This window comes from Myotis lucifugus, unplaced genomic scaffold (assembly GCF_000147115.1).
Source record: "Myotis lucifugus unplaced genomic scaffold, Myoluc2.0 scaffold_189, whole genome shotgun sequence".
Taxonomy (NCBI): Eukaryota; Metazoa; Chordata; class Mammalia; order Chiroptera; family Vespertilionidae; genus Myotis; species Myotis lucifugus.
This window is the reverse complement of record NW_005871237.1, coordinates 2,553,526-2,570,583: the sequence shown is the minus strand read 5'-3', so window position 1 is coordinate 2,570,583 and position 17,058 is coordinate 2,553,526. Positions and strand designations below refer to the sequence as shown.

Sequence of the window (17,058 nt, the reverse complement as noted above, 5' to 3'; positions counted from 1 at the left end):
CTGAGAACTTTAGGTCTCACAGATCCACAGTTGGCTTATATGAAACCCAGAAATAAACTTTAAAGTCTGTGTGCAGCGCCAAATAATGGAATAATTTAAAATGATTGTATGAGCTTGTGTATAAATGTATTATCCTACTCTTACTTTATATTACAAAAGACAGATATCTTAAAAATCCAGTGGTCGAATATATATACTATATTTACTTATATATATTTATATCAAGTATCTACATATAGATACATGATATACTACGTTGCAAACATCAGATACTTTAAAAATATAACTTTAAAAATTAAATATATATATATATTATATGATTACAACTCTGTAACACAAAATAAAATTACTCTGATCCAAAAAAGTACCTATAAAATAAACATAAATATGTGACAAAACAAAATAAATCACAAAAAAGGAAGGCAATTCTATCAAAATTATAACTAGACTGTCTCCAAAATGAAAGGCCTATGGACCATTTTTTGTCCTAGTTTTCTGTATTTTCCCATTGTTGAACCATTCATTACTTTTTTCAAGATAAACAAAAGTTTAGCAAGCCAAGAATGGTACAGGCAAGAAAAATGCCAGATGTCACCATTAACTGAGAAAAGCATCGTTTTGTAGCTATTCTTAGCCCCTATATTTTCTGTGCCAACATGAACTAAGAAGTGGTTTGAACCATTATCTCCCCTAACGTTCCCACATTTCCCTGCCAAAAGAAGAATTGTGGGGAGACAAATGACTAGATGGGCACGTGGAAAATACAGATCTGCAGTTAAAACAAAAAACAACCTTCTACACAGCAAGCACTTCTATCTCCATAGACACCAGGAGTTTGAACTAACTCTTCAGATGATAAAAGTCTAACAAATGCTACCTTCCAGTGCTGCTCGGTCTCAGAAACTGACTTAAATGATACTTGATTAGAGAAATGCTAAATACATTCAACAGATACACAGCGCCACTGCTCCTCTGGACTTTACACTGTGTATTCCTAAACAGGTAAACGTCTCCCTAAACTGAGCTGAGTTCTTACTCCTCATTTAAGTAACATGAGAAAAATCCCAAAGCCTCATAATCAGTGTCCCTGGACTCACACTTGCTACATTCCGCTGCCCTCAAGGCAGCTATAGTGATACTTGTAAAATGCAAATTCAATCACAGAGACTCTGCTTAAAACCCATTAATGGCTCTTTTTATTTTGTAAGGGATCCCACTGTATGGGAGATATTTGCCAATGATATATCTGATAAGGGGTTAGTTTCCAAAATACATAAAGAGCTCATACAACTTAACAAAAAAAAAGACAAACGATCCAATTAAAAAATGGGCAAAGGACCTAAAAAGACACTTCTCCAAAGAGGACATTCAGAAAGCCAAGAGACATATGAAAACATGCTCAAAGTCACTGATCATCAGAGAGATGCAAATTAAAACGACAATGAGGTATCTCCTCGCACCTGCTAGAATGGCTTCCATCAACAAATCAGCAAACAACAAGTGCTAGCAAGGTTGTAGAGAAAAGGGAACCCTAGTACACTGCTGGTGGGAATGCAGATTTGTATAGCCACTATGGAAAAAGGTATGGAGTTTCCTCAAAAAATTAAATATGGAACTGCCATTTGACCCAGTGATCCCACTTCTAGAAATATATCCTAGGAAACCCAAAACACCAATCAGAAAGAATACATGCACCCCTATATTCAGAGCAGCGCTATTTACAATAGCTAAGATCTGGAAACAGCCCAAGTGTCCATTGGTAGATGAGTGGATAAAAAAGCTGTGGTACATTTACACCATGGAATCCTATGCAGCAGTAAAAAAGAGGGACCTCTTACCCTTTGAGAGAGCATGGAGGGACCTGGAGAGTATTATGCTAAGTGAAATAAGTCAGTCAGAGAAAGACAAGTATCACATCATCTCACTTACATGTGGAATCTAATGACAAAATAAACTGACAAACAAAATAGATCCAGAGATATAGAAACATGGAACAGACTGTCGAATCTCAGAGGAAAGGGGAGGTAGGGGAGGGGGTGGGGTGGGGGGAAGAGATCAACCAAAGAACTTATATGCATACTAGAGGCCCAATGCACGAAATTCGTGCAAGGGGCTTGGCCCTAGCAGCCCCGGCCCAAGGCAACCGCGGCAGCTGCCTCAGCCCTCACAGCTTCGTCTGGAAAGTCATCCAGAAGGTCCGGAAGGATGTCCTGTCTAATTAGCATACTATACTTTTATTATTATAGATATACATAACCCATAAGGCATAGACAATAGTGTGGTGAAGGTCTGAGGAAGTGGGAAGGGGTGAGAAGAGGGTCAATGGGGGAAAAAGGGGGGCATCTGTAATACTTCCTATTTTTTTAAATATATTTTTATTGATTTCAGAGAGAAAGGAAGAGGGGGAGAGAGATAGAAACATCAATGATGAGAGAGAATCATCGATCAGCTGCCTCCTGCACGGGGATCGAGCCCACAACCTGGGCATGTGCCCTTGACCGGAATCGAACCTAGGACCCTTCAGTCCTCAGGCCAACTCTCTATCCACTGAGCCAAACCAGCTAGGGCCATCTGTAATACTTTCAACAAAGATAAATTAAAAAAAAATAATAATGGCTTCCAGGATCTCAAAGTCTCTCCCTAATATGGCTCATATGGGCATTCAAGAGCCAGCCTCGGCCCTGCTCCACTCCCTCCTTCTTTCCCCTTTCCATTCCCATGAGCCACGCTGCCTCTAGCGCAAGGAACCTCTCCGTGTTTCTGCCAGTTCATTCAGTCCATGGCCTCCATTGGGCTCACTTCCTGCCTTGTCCCTATACTTTCCAGCACCCTGTACTTCCTCTACCACAGAATTCTTATCAGCCTGGGAGGTAATTTCCTAACTGTATTCTTCAGTGGACTGTGAGCTCTGTGAAGGTGGGACCACTTCTATTCTGCTCACTGTTCTTTATTCTGTGTCTCACTGAGTGAATGATGATAAAAATTACAACATCTTGCCAAAGGTGGGCTCAGAAGGCAGGACAAGGACTCCTAGCTTTTCTTCAATCACCTGCTATAAGCCACATGTCCATTTCTTTAAATCTTCTTTCAATTATTAACACTATTATTAACTTCTTAGGGAGGCACACTTTGTACATTTACTTTTAATTATATACACATCTATTCTCTAAATTTGTTCTAAAACTTACAACTTGTATGAATCGACACAAACCATTAATATTTAAACCTTCATGATTTTATAGACTTAGAATATGAAAGTCTATATGGACTTTAGCGTTGGGTCCAAAAACCTTTTTCTGTAAAGGGTCAAAGAATAAATATTTAGGCTTTGTAATAGATGGTCTCTACAGCAGCTACTCAACTCTTCCTGTATAGTGCAAAAGCGGTCACAGCCAACATGTAAATGAATGTGACTGTTCCCATGAAACTTTATTTACAAAAACAGGTGGAGAGCCAGATCTGGCTACTCTACTGACTAATACATAGTCCTAGAAGGCCCGTGGATGTGACCTATCCTTCTAACCCCCTCTCCCTCATTACTTCTCTGACCTCATCTCCTGTCACGCCCACACTGGCCTCCTGGCTGTTCCAACTCTTCAAATATGCCAGACAGGCTCCCACCTAAGGACCTTGACCTTGGCTCTTCCCTCCACCTAGAATGTTCTCCCTGATACCCACATAGTTAACTTCTTTACCTCTTTCAAGTCTATACTCCAATGCCACCTTCTCTGAGGCCTATGCTGATCACCTAATTTAAAATTACAACTACAGCCCAGTGGACCATTGTCCTGTGCACCACAAGATTGCTGGATCGATTCATGGTCAGGGCTCATACCCAGGTTGCAGGTTCAATCCCTGGTCAGCTCACACAGGGAAGGCAACTAATGGAAGTTTTCTCTCCCACACTGATTTTATATTTTTCTCTTTCTCCCCACTCCCTCCCTCTCTACTTCTAAGCATGTCCTCAGGTGAGGAAAAAATAATAATAAAATAAAATTATAACTGCACCCCACCCCTTTTCCATAGCATCTACCACCTTCTAACATAATATGTAGTTTACTTTCTCTCAGAAAATACAGCAAAATGATAATGAGATGGAAAATAAAAGGGATTAATAAGAAACTGAGATAACCACTTCTGGAGATCTAACATAACTGAGGTTCTAGCACAGCGGTTCTCAACCTGTGGGTCGAAACACCTCTGGGGGTCGAACGACCCTTTCACCGGGGTCGCCTAAGACCATTGGAAAACACACATATAATTACATATTGTTTTTGTGATTAATCACTATGCTTTAATTATGTTCAATCTGTAACAATGAAATTGGGGGTCACCACAACATGAGGAACTGTATTAAAGGGTCGGGGCATTAGGAAGGTTGAGAACCACTGCTCTAGATAGACAAAACAGAGGAAACTCAGGACATGAGATCTTAATGAAATTATTCAAGAAAATGTCCTAGAACTGAATGATATGAGTTTTCAGAAGTATAGAGACCATGGAAGAAATTTCTCCAGGATCTCACAGCCACAAATACTGCACATCTTCATAAATGGTTGTTGTTTTTATCCAATAGAAACAGTCAACTGACTGTTTCTCTCTTGTTTGGGGGAATTTAAGGCCAAATCTGCCTTAAGTTAACATCTTAAATAATTTTGGTATTTGTCAAAAAGAAATTACTATTGGTGCAATGCTATTAACTAAACTCTATACTTTGTTTGTATTTCACCAGTTTTTTTCACTGTGCCTTCTTTCTGTCCCAGGATCTACTGCATTAGCAAGCAAATAGGTTGGTGTGTGTATAAGCATTCCAACCCACTCCTGGCAGGAATCCTTCACCATCCTTACCTTTATTTTCCACTTGATGTCATTTCTTTATCTTTTTTAAATATCATGCTGAATTGTAGGCATTTCTGTAGCTATTTCAAATTCTTTTTGGAACTGAGATGGGGTAAGTATGACACCATTCACTTAAAAAATAAAAATCCTACACTAATTAGTGTCTGCCTACTCGTAGAGGATATAGGCTGACCTAAATTTTTCTGCATAAAAATGGAAGCTGAGGAAACTTCATCATTAAAACAACATTCCAACTTCAGAGAGGGGAGCTCAAAACAATGAGCTAAATAACAGAGCCACTAATAACTTATGAAAATTTAAGAGCATTAAAGTAGAGCTTAAAAGTTGCACTAACTGCAATGTGGTCCAAGGTTAGACTGGGTGAAGAGTATATGGGAACTCTCTGTGCTATCTTCCCAACTCTTTCGTAAATCTAAAATTATTCCCAAATGAAAAGTAGTTCCCGCCCTAACCGATTTGGCTCAGTGGATAGAGTGTCGGCCTGCGGACTGAAAGGTCCCAGGTTCAATTCCAGTCAAGGGCATGTACCTTGGTTGCGGGCACATCCCCAGTGGGAGGTGTGCAGGAGGCAGCTGATCGATGTTTCTAACTCTGTATCCCTCTCCCTTCCTCTCTATAAAAAAATAAAAAAAGATAAAAGTAGTTCCCTCAGCCGGTGACGCTCTGTTAGTTGGCGTCAGTGCATGCTATAGGAGGTCACGGGTTCCGGGCACATGCCCAGGCTGTGGGCTTGATCTCCAGTAGGGGTTGTGCAGGAGGCAGCTGATCAGTGTTTCTCTCTCACTGAAGTTTCCATCTCTCTCTCCCTCTACCTTCCTCTCTCTGAAATCAATAAAAACATTTTTCTTTTAAAGTGGTTGCCTCACAAGGGTGGAGAAAGGGGAAACATTTGTCAAAACTCATCCAACTTTATAATTATAATATGTATGCAAATTATACCCCAATAATAGTTGATTACATAAAAAAATAAGCAAGTCACAAAAATCTATAAGCATTAGAATACCATTTTGCACACCTTGATGACACTGTTTCTGTGTGAATGGGCAAATTCAGAGCAGAAGCAACTTCTGACGGGGGTAGGAAGGCATGGGACAAGGGTAGGAGAAGTGAGGCACTTGCTTAGGACATAAAATTTAAGAGGATGCCTAGAAACTCAGCAATCAAGATAAATATTATAATATAATATTTTTAAAAAGCAAAATTTAAAGCAAAAAGATCCATGATGATCGAAATATCAAAATTTTAAATAAAGACAAGATCAATAACAGTGCCATGCCAAGCAACACTGGAGATGGATGCAAGAGGCAAACTCAGTCCTGCCAGTCCTGGCCCTCTACCCCTGGTGGGAAGGGAAGGCCTGAGGATGAGGCTTTAGCTAGCATGTCTTAGCTCCTCAAGAAAGACAACTCTGAAGAAAAAAAGAGTAGAAAGTTTACATTTGTGTAGCATTTTCTGTGCTTTTGTACATTTTTTTTCCTAATTTAAAAAAATAAAAGCAATAAACATTAGGAAGAAAATAATATAAGGAATTCTATGGCTTGGCAAGCTATTTAAACAGCTTCATAAATCTGATTCTTACCTGAAAAGTGTGAATGGTTCTTGCCCATGCATGTCTTATGTGACAAAATTTCATTAGTTTCTTAAAATCCACAGTTACTTCCAAACCAGCCATATTATCAATGGTCAAATATCTTCTTCTCTTTCCAAAAGTTACATCAGTTATATCCTGTCATCAAAACAAAGAACTATTTTGTATGTGTTCAAATATGCACACTGCAAAGATATTCTATGGTTGGACTGAACATCATATGCAAACATCTTATGAGTAAAATAGCATGTATATTCAGTATAATTGTTAAGAATTTCAAAAGGCTTAAAACCTATGCTTGAGCACAAACTGAATACACACACACACACACACACACACACACACACTCACACATATATACACACACACACAAATATTTTAATAAACACAAATGGAAATTTTTAGTCCTTGAAACTTAACTAAATTTGGCTTTCTGGAAAAGTATGTGTTGTCTTTCTTATTTTGAAGTCTATACATTTTATTTCTTGTATTAACTATGTAAGTCTGCATATACTCTTTGCAAAACTACTTTTAAAGAATCGGCTTATAAGTTTAAGAGAGTGTTTCTACAATGAGAACAAATTCAAGGTGACTACTTTTATAGTTTCTCTATTTAAGCAGCAACCAAGGAAATTATGCTTTGTAAAATATGTCCTTTGTCCCTTGATTTTGTTACTCAAGCACTTCATACTTATTAAAAATGTTTTTCACAAAGTCTTCTAGAAAATAGAAGAGCCCGGCCAGAGTGGATCAGTTGGTTGGGCATCATCCTGTGCACTGAAGGTTTGCTGGTTCGATTCCTGGTCAGGGCACATGCCTGGGTGTGGGTTCCATCCCTGGTTGGGGTACCTACAGAAGGCAACCCATCAAAGTTTTCCTCTCACATCAATGTTTCTCTCTCTCTCTCTCTCTCTCTCTCTCTCTCTCCCCCTTCCTCTAAGCATGTCCTCAGATAAGGATTAAAATACATATATATAGAGATATAGATATAGATATATAAAAGCCTTCATTTTATAAAGCCAGCATCACTCTGACACCAAATCAGACATTACTAGAAAACCACAAACCAATATTCTTCAAACATGGATGCAAAAATCCTTGACAAAAAATTATGGAAGAAGAATGTCAACTCTAATATGGCTGGATTCTGATTCAATTATAGAGCAATAAAAAAAAATCTACCTCTAATAGGTAAAAAGGTCCTATTTTTCTATTATTACTTACCTTTCTTATGAAAAATATTTCTCCATTACAGAGTCGAATACCACTTTCAAAGTCATGCTTATTTTTAGCAGCACCATGAGGCATACCATCTTCTAGTTCATTACTCTTCTGACTGTTGAAGTTATTTTCAGGCAGTAAATCCGAGAGATATGCATTCCTGGTACAACAAATTTTATGGCCAACTCCAAATATAAGTCTATTCTTATGGTCTCTGGGTTAGAAAATGACAATATTAAGTTTGGAAAACCTTAATTTCATTTTGTTTAAGCATTAACTCCTACTCAGATCCAATCTGATGCTCAAAATAATTTCCATATTTTCTTTACTCCACTTTTACTCTCCAAAGTTCAACAAGGAATCAGACTCCACAGGTGTGGTCTGATTACCTACACTTTCAAACTCAAGACCACTGCCCAGCCAAATTTTTGTTAGAAATCTTGGCATAAATGCTGATGTCTCTCTTTCCCTCTCTATTCAAAAAGTTACCAAATATCTTACTGATTCTACCTTTTAAATTCATCCTCTCTTCTGCAGTTACTCCTATCACTACCCTATTTCAGGTCTTACAGCACTTATATGTATTTCTATGATGATAATTGTAACATATTAAAATAATAGCAGCAAATTGAATAAACGCTGGCAATATGCCAGTTACTGCAATAAGTGCTGTAGGCATATTATTTCATTTATCCTTACTACAACTCTATGAGGAAATCCTGTGTAAGTACCCTCTTTCACATACCTGCCCAAGATCATAGTCACTGGAATCCAGACTACATGCCCCAATCTCGTGCTTGTTAACCCTTTCGTAGGTTACCTAACGTGCTGTGTGTGTGTGTGTGTGTGTATTCCCTCAACTAACACATCTCTCAGTTTTCTGCACTTAATAAGTAGAAGGTGTTGATAAATGTAATAGATATGAGTTAATTTTTCCTGTGTTCATAGAATGGCTTTTCTCCACTCATATTTCTCTGATCGGTGTTCACTAAGGTACTCTCTGCATGCAGCCTGTTGCTACAGTTCTTGGACACACTACGCACATATTAGAATGTGAAAAATTCTCCTGAATTCTCCAGGCTCATCTTGGAGAAGCTGGAGTTTGCCAACCTAGAAACCACAAGGAAAATCTGACTATTTTTTTTACTACACTGGTTACCAAAAAGTCAATTCCTAAGGTATATATGATATTTAATTAAAGAGATCATCTTACTTCACAAATGAATAAAAAAACATAATGTTTAAATATGTGGCTACAGTGATCAATGTCAAAACAAACAAAAGAACAGTGAGTCAAGGTAGGACCATCCCCAAAGTTCCTACTCTTTGGTGCTCACTTGTGTCGGAGGCCTGTGTAGTGCTTGCAACAGCAGTCGTTGATGACATCACAGTCTTGCCTGAAACACATGAAAATGCAAAGGTCACCTGAACGGTTTTGTGCTTGTTTCTGTTACCAACAATATGACATAATGGATTCTAATAAAAGTCTCCAGGACTTTCTCCAGGAAAAAGTATTTTGTAAATTTGATCTTAACATAAACCTTTGCCCCAGTCAGAGATCCTGTGAATTTCTAAACATAATATTTGGTAGAAAGAGTCCTGCTTAGAAAATGCCCTCTGCATGCCTAACAAAGAAATACCTAAAATCAGAGAGAGAATAAACAGTGATGAACTAGAAGAAACTCTCATTCTGCCCTGGGTGGTGTGGCTCAATTGGGTGGAGCATTCATCCCATCCACAAAAAGGTTGAGGGTTTGATTCCCGGTCAGGGCACATACCTAGGTTGCCGGTTCAATCCCCAGTCAGAGTGCAGGTATGGGAGGCAACACATCAATGTTTCTCTCTCACATCAAGATTTCTGTCTTTCTCCCTCTCCCTTCCTCTCTCTCTAAAGCCAATAAAAACATGTCCTCGGAGAGGATTAAAAAAAAGAGAGAGACTCTCATTCACACAGTATCTATATTAATAAGAAGATTTAAAGCTAAAGACATTAAAATATTGCAAATGTTTTACCTTCTAAATGCAATAAATTGTGATGTTTCTGCACACTCTAGGTCCTTTTCTTTGAGTAAAGTTTCAACAGCAGAATATAAATCTGACAATTCAAGAGAAAACAGTTAACATGGAAAAGCACCAAATTACAACACTGTAGAAACGAATTAAGAACTGCTGCTAAGGGGTGCAGGAAAACATCTCACCAAACAGAATACAAGTTCATCACAGGAACATCAACCTCATTCCCTGCATCAGCCAGAGCAACAGAAGAGAGTGGAGACAGGGTTCCAGACACCCTGTCCTCAACAGAGAGGCCAGCCACAAGTCAGCTCCTAGTTTGTAATAAAGTAACTGTTTATTCATTGATGATTTGTGAATGCTAAATTTAAAATGTGAACAAGAGGCCCGGCTGGTGTGGCTCATGGTTGAGCATCAACCCATGAACCAGGAGGTCATGGTTTGATTCTCAGTCACAGCACATGCCAGTGTTGTGGGCTCAATCCCCAGTAGGGGGCATGTGGGAGGCAGCCAAGTGATGATTCTCTCTCATCATGGATGTTTCTGTCTCTCCCTCTCCCTTCCTCTCTCTGAAATTAATAAAACATATTTTAAATAAATAAATAAAATATGAACAAGAAGACAAAAATATGAAACAGAATTACTAATGTAAGACTTCTTTCTGTTTTAAGCTCTGGTAGTACTAGTGGTAGTGAGTTAAAATTTGAGAACAGCTCTGCGTATTACATTTAAATTTCATCTTCATAACATTCATATAAGGCACATATTATGTCCAAGGCTGATATTTAGTGAATACATACCAGCATAAAATCTATATATATAGAAGGCTAAGTGTCTATCCGTCTGACTGGTAGCTATGACACACACTGACCACCAGGAGGCAGATGCATCCCCTGATGCAGGAGCTGCCATGACGTGCACTGGCCATTTAAAAATAAACGGCACCACAGACCTGGCACTGACAAACCAACACTTGGCTTCCCCCAAGTGGGACACGGGCCCCACCACCACCCTGGAGCAACACCTCACCAAATCACAGCCAATGCTGCCAAGATCCCATGGTGCAAAATGCAGCCCACAGCCCAGCCCAGCCCAGAAACAGTGGCTGTGGGTGCTGGGTAATGATGTCACGTAGCAATGCCCAGCTTCCTCTCCCTAGCGACTAGCACCCTTAGAGTTTCTTCAGCCCAGGAAACAGACTTGCTTTATAACCAGGTGCAAACATTTTACAGTTTAACCAGATGTTTGTGAAGCATTTTCCCATGCCTCATCTCATTTGATCCTCACAGAAGTCCTGGAGTATATAGATAGGAGACTCGGTAGAATCCTATTTTCTTTTCATTAGAAAGACGTGAATAGCAATATTAAAATACTAGAGGCCCGGTGCACAAAATTTGTGCACAGAGGAGGTGTCCCTCAGCCCGGCCTGCACCCTCTCCAATCCGGGACCCCTCGGGGGATGTCCGACTGCCGGTTTAGGCCCTGGGATCGGGCCTAAACCAGCAATCGGACATCCCTCTCACAATCCAGGACCACTGGCTCCTAACCACTCACCTGCCTGTCTGCCTAATGCCCCCAACAGCCCTCCCCTGCCAGCCTGGTTGCTAACTGCTCTCCCCTGCCAGCCTGGTTGCCCCTTATTGCCCTCCCCTGCTGGCCTGGTCGCCCCCAACTGCCCTTCCCTGCCGGCCTGATCTCGCCCCAACTGCCCTCCCCTGCCGGCCTGATCATCCCTAACCCCTGCCAGCCTGATCTCGCCCCTAACTGCTCTCCCCTGCCAGCCTAATGGCCCCTAACTGCCTCTGCCTCAGCCCCCACTACCATGGCTTTGTCCGGAAGGAAGTCAGACATCCAGAAGATGGCTGGTCAACCCGGTCTAATTAGCACATTACCCTTTTATTAGTATAGATGGATTATATAAGATAGGGTTGCTTAAATGGGGTGGAAAAGCCTTTTTCAGCAGCAGGAGATGCTCTTGCAGACAAAAATACATAACCCCTATATCTGGACTGATAGCCAGCCATATGCACGATACTGCCAAACCGGTTATTAAAAAATTGAACCGCTTTCTTATACCTTACACCAAACAGCTGTTGCCCTTAAAACCCCTCCTCGTCAAACCGGTTTGCTCAGTGGATGTAGCGTCGGCCTGTGGACTGAAAGGTCCCAGGTTCGATTCCGGTCAAGGGCATGTACCTTGGTTGCGGGCACATCCCCAGTAGGAGGTGTGCAGGAGGCAGCTGATTGATGTTTCTCTCTCATTGATATTTCTAACTCTCTATCCCTCTCCCTTCCTCTCTGTAAAAAAATCAGTAAAATATATTTAAAAAAAAAAAACCCTCCTCAGTCCCCACCTTAGGTTCTGCCTTTGCAGTTCACCCAGATTAGGTTCTGATTGGTACATTTCTATGCCAGTCAGCATCAAAAGCTCTGCCTCCTAGGCAGCCATTGGCTCCTTGGAGTTCACCCAGACTTGGTTCTGATTGGTTGGTTTCTATGCCAGTCAGCACCAAAAGCTCCGCCTCATAGGCAGCCATTGGCTCCTCAGAGTTCACCCAGACTTGGTTCTGATTGGTTGGTTTCTATGCCAGTCAGCATCAAAAGCTCTGCCTCCTAGGCAGCCATTGGCTCCTCGGAGTTCACCCAGACTTGGTTCTGATTGGTTGGTTTCTATGCCAGTCAGCATCAAAAGCTCCACCTCCTAGGCATCCAATGGCTCCTCTGGGAAATCCAGAATGGCCTTGCCTTCATGTCAGTGCCAGCCCTTCAGTCACACCCCAGTCCGCTACTGGGTGTATCTCTGGCCACTCTGAGAAGCGGCACCTCAGATCTGTGCTGGTGGCAATTTTGAATTCTCATCCCTGACCTAACCTTATAGTGCGAGCTCCGTGAAGGCAAGCATTTGTATGCTAGCACCTCATGGTGACCGGTCGACCGGTCATTTCAGTCGTCACAGTCACTGCCTTTATATATATATATATACACACACACACACACACACACATACATACATACACAGACACACACACATACATACACACACATTTCTTCTAATTCATTTCCTTTCAATGTGCACAGATCCATGCACCGGGACACTAGTATTAAGATAAAATGGCTGGAAGACAGTTACTCTCAAACTCCATAATGCCCCATTCCCACTCCAATCAGGTCTTTCCTCCCCTAGCACTGCCACACCTCCCCATGATTCAGCAACTAAAAGATTAACCCTGGCACGGCAGGGGCACCCATTCCCAGAGTGACTATACCCTTCCAGCTAGTAAATAGTTCGACTATCACCACCACTGATTACATCCTTGTTATGAATGTGATACTGAGGCTTTTGGAAGCAAAGGTACTTTTCCAAATGGAAACTGGAGTAGGATCATTGACAGTGAAACATCCACTTACAACTTGTCCTTCCTCAGAGCACTAAGAAGCAGGCTTCCTCTAAGCTCTCTTAGCAATATAACAAAACACAAACATCTCCCATGAGAGAGAGAAGACATAACAATTTGAGTAAGAACGCTCCAGCTGTGTGCCTTTCCCTCAGCAGGTGAACCACAGGAGAATGAAGAAATCAGGCCTTGGGAGGCCCTGCTCCAGGAAGACTAAATTAGCTGTGAGCTAACACTTCATTTTTCAGATGGAGGGAGGATGAGCACTAAAAAGTAGCCAATACTCAGCTCACCCCGGCCAGCCCTGGTCTTCCAGAACAGGAGTTGCCAAGGTCTCACAGAGCTCAGTTCTCTTCTACACATACAGGATCATGCTGCTTTGCTCCTCACTTATTTCACTCTTTCTACATCTCACAGATCAATATGTACATCGTATTTCATTGGTTCTACGATATGTGTTTGGCTCACATTTTAGCACCTCTAAAATTCTAACCCAGCTAAGAAGCCTGTCTTAGGTCTTTGTACTCTGCAATAATGGAAATAATTTACTCAACAACCTAATTAATTATTAATGAAAAAGCTCTGTATGCCTCTCTAAGGAGTATTTTTTCAATTCTCTTAAAGAGAAGACTAATTTTCCAGCTGAAGTTTGTAATAAAGATAGAAAAACAACATCAGTTAAGTTTTGCTACCATTCTGAAACAGACAATTTTTCAAAGTACATTTTCATTAATATAAAGAAGGGGTACCAAAAATAAACTAACCATATTTTAGGTAGATCTAAATGGAGTGGCAAAGAGGTCAAGTTACTTAACCATTTATGTCTCATTTTCTTCATCTATACTAGTACCTATATTAACTAAGCTGTTGTGACAATAAATACTATCTATTCATTATTCATAATATATTTAATTTAAAAAATATCACAAAACAGTGTGCAGCTTATAATCCAATTTATGTAAAACTAAAATAAGTAATATATGTTGTTTTTGGATATGATGTTTAAAAGGTTAAACATCAAGCCCTTACCTTATATGTGACCTTTATGGGGTTGTCTTGAGGGAAGAGGCAAAAGGAAGATTACTGGGAAATATTAATTTTTACTTCAAATATTTTGGTATCATTTGACTTTTTTAAGTTATAAATTATTTCTATAGTTTAAAAAAAAACCAAAAGGCATTAATAGAAGATTATGTATTAAAAAGAAAACAGAATACTGTAACACATGGTGACACACACAAAGGAAGAAAGCCTTAAAGGTAAAGTTCTGTCACTTAATGTCACATACAAAGTGAAAGTAGCTAAGTAGGGAAAATATCCTTCAAGAACTGTGCCAACTATAATAAATCCTCAATAATAATCATTTAAATCTTCACTGATTCAACTTTGAAGAAGCCATTATACTACTACAAAAAGTTTTCTAAGTAAGTTTATAATAGAAATAAAGATCAAAAGGTTTAATCTATTTAAATAGGTTCATTTGGAATACCTTAATATCTATTATTCACAAAAAAACTAAAATTTATGTAGTGCCTCAAAACTGATGAATGGCCTCAAACCTCACAACTGCTCCACAGGCCCTGTCTCTAGGATTCCCATTTTACAAGCCATTAAGTGATGTGACATGGACCATACACATAAATAAGGGTGAAGATCTCCTATCCCATGCTCCTCCTCAACCCTGTCATAGTGTCCTCCTAATGCCCATAAATAGAAGTGATACTTGTCCATTTCATAAGAAAGAGGACAGAAATATTAGGACTCAACTTGGCAACAGCCGACAGCCATTCCTTTTGTTTCACAAATATATCAAAATAACAAATGCATTTACTTTTCCAACTGCTACGAAAGAAAAACTTCATCAAGATATGCCTTCTTGTGGGGTGGTGAGGGCCTGGGGCGAGGGGGGGGGTGTGAAAGTGGGATGGAGGGGGTCAATGGGGCAATACTTTCAATAATAAAGATTAAAAAAAAAAAAGACATGCCTTCTCCTGAATAACTTGGATTACTGGAGCTTTCTTTTCTTTTCTTTTCTTTTCTTTTCTTTTCTTTTCTTTTCTTTTCTTTTCTTTTCTTTTCTCTTCTTTTCTTTTAAACTAATCATCTACATCCATTTATCCTCTCATCAAATATTTATTGAGCTCTTAGTATGTATGTGACAACAGCTAAAAGTCTAAAAATCTAAAATTCTAGGGTAATCTGCCTTTGCAGATTACAAAATTCTAGGGTAATCTGCTTTTGATGATTAAAAGTGCCTTTTCAGTGCCTAATATTTTTTCGCCAGCAATACTTATCTTTACCATCAAATAACATTCTAACTAGTCCTTTAATAACTATATTACAATACTGAAACATGTAACCCTGCATAACCCAGTTTATACTTACAAGAGTGGTGATTACTTTTTGATGACTGAGAACTGGCATCCTCTTCTGGGAGTCTCACAAAAATAAACGTTTTATCTTGTACTGAGACAGGGATTGTTGGATCATCTGAGATACTCAGCTCCGCATCAAATTTTGGAAATTGGCGTTTTGAGATTCTTAAAAACAGGTAAAATGGTACACCAAGAACCTTAATATCCAAAAATGTACCTTTATATATAACCAGAGATAATGTCATTACAATAATTAATATTTGCTCATAGATAAACAGGGCAAACAGACTACTCATATACACATTATAAATAGTAAATGAATTTTAAAATAGAATTGGCAAGATCATAATGTTACATTGAGCAATCAGACCCCCAACCCTAGCAAATTAAAAGCACTAGAAAAAAATTGTCAGGGAGTTTACTAAGCGCCATTCTGAGAACTTGATCTACTTTTCTCCAAAAGAACCACTCAAGGTAGGTACAGCCTCATTTCACATGTGAGCAACATGAGACTTAGTCAACTGCAGTGGGTTGCCCAGGCCACAGAGCTAGGAAGCAAGGGAGCTAGTCAGCCTACTTGGGCCTATTTGGCTCCAATTCCTTGTCTATTTGAATTAGCTTGAACTCTTATCCTTACATTTACTCTTTCTTTTCCCCTTTCTTCTGTGTATATCATATGTGAGTGGCCTCACTTTCCCAGTTGAACCAAGTATCCACATCTTCTCTTTCGTCCTATTCCGTCCCCATCTCTCTTTAGTTCTTATATTTCCCAAGACTAGCAAATTCTATCAGAAAACAGAGAAAGGGGAAGGTGCCTTGACATCATAGTCTCCCCTTGGTTATTTGGAAGATGACTGACTCCCTGATGACCGAACACCAGCCTGGCTATCAAAGGCAATGGTACCCAACTGTGTCATCGTCAACCCTGTACCCAACTGTGTCATCGTCAACCCTGCCCAAGGGAGTTGGGAGGAGGAAAGCAGAGGGAAGGAGGCTGTCCCTGCTGGAAATATCCCAGATTTAATTTCTGGGGGATTGAAAATCACCACGAATTTCCTATTTTGCTTCTGACCCAGGACATGTAATATATTTCTATCTCAATATATTTCTATCTGGTATCACTGGGATTATAGATATTTGATGATGATTACAAAGAAATGATGAAAGGAGCTCAGCCCAAATGGTATTAAAGGGGTTAATTAAAGGTATTCCTAAATTTCAGATAAAACTGAGTTGAAATCTAATGTGCTTCAGATTCCCTTAAGATTTTTAGACTTTAAAATGACCAATCATCGCCGAAACCGGTTTGGCTCAGTGGATAGAGCGTCGGCCTGCGGACTGAAAGGTCCCAGGTTCGATTCCGGTCAAGGGCATGTACCTGGGTTGCGGGCACATCCCCAGTGGGAGATGTGCAGGAGGCAGCTGATCGATGTTTCTCTCTCATCGATGTTTCTAACTCTCTATCTCTCTCCCTTCCTCTCTGTAAAAAATCAATAAAATATATTTAAAAAAACAAACAAACAAACAAAAAAAATGACCAATCATCGACCAAAATCCCCAAAATGAGCAGAAATGTTATAGGAAAAGAATATTACACATCCTCCCT

At 39.8% G+C, this 17,058-nt stretch overlaps 1 protein-coding gene across 1 annotated transcript in view; it reads right to left on the bottom strand.

The window, feature by feature from the left end:
- The window catches only part of HELB (DNA helicase B), a 41,316-nt gene that overhangs the window by 2,709 nt on the left and 21,549 nt on the right, over window positions 1-17,058 (bottom strand). The window contains exons 7-11 of the mRNA XM_023760663.1: window positions 15,463-15,617; window positions 9,683-9,764; window positions 9,007-9,066; window positions 7,673-7,883; window positions 6,440-6,586 (exon numbers count right to left, since the gene is read on the bottom strand). Coding sequence (XP_023616431.1) covers window positions 6,440-6,586; window positions 7,673-7,883; window positions 9,007-9,066; window positions 9,683-9,764; window positions 15,463-15,617 — 655 coding nt within the window. The remainder of the gene's footprint in view (window positions 1-6,439; window positions 6,587-7,672; window positions 7,884-9,006; window positions 9,067-9,682; window positions 9,765-15,462; window positions 15,618-17,058) is intronic.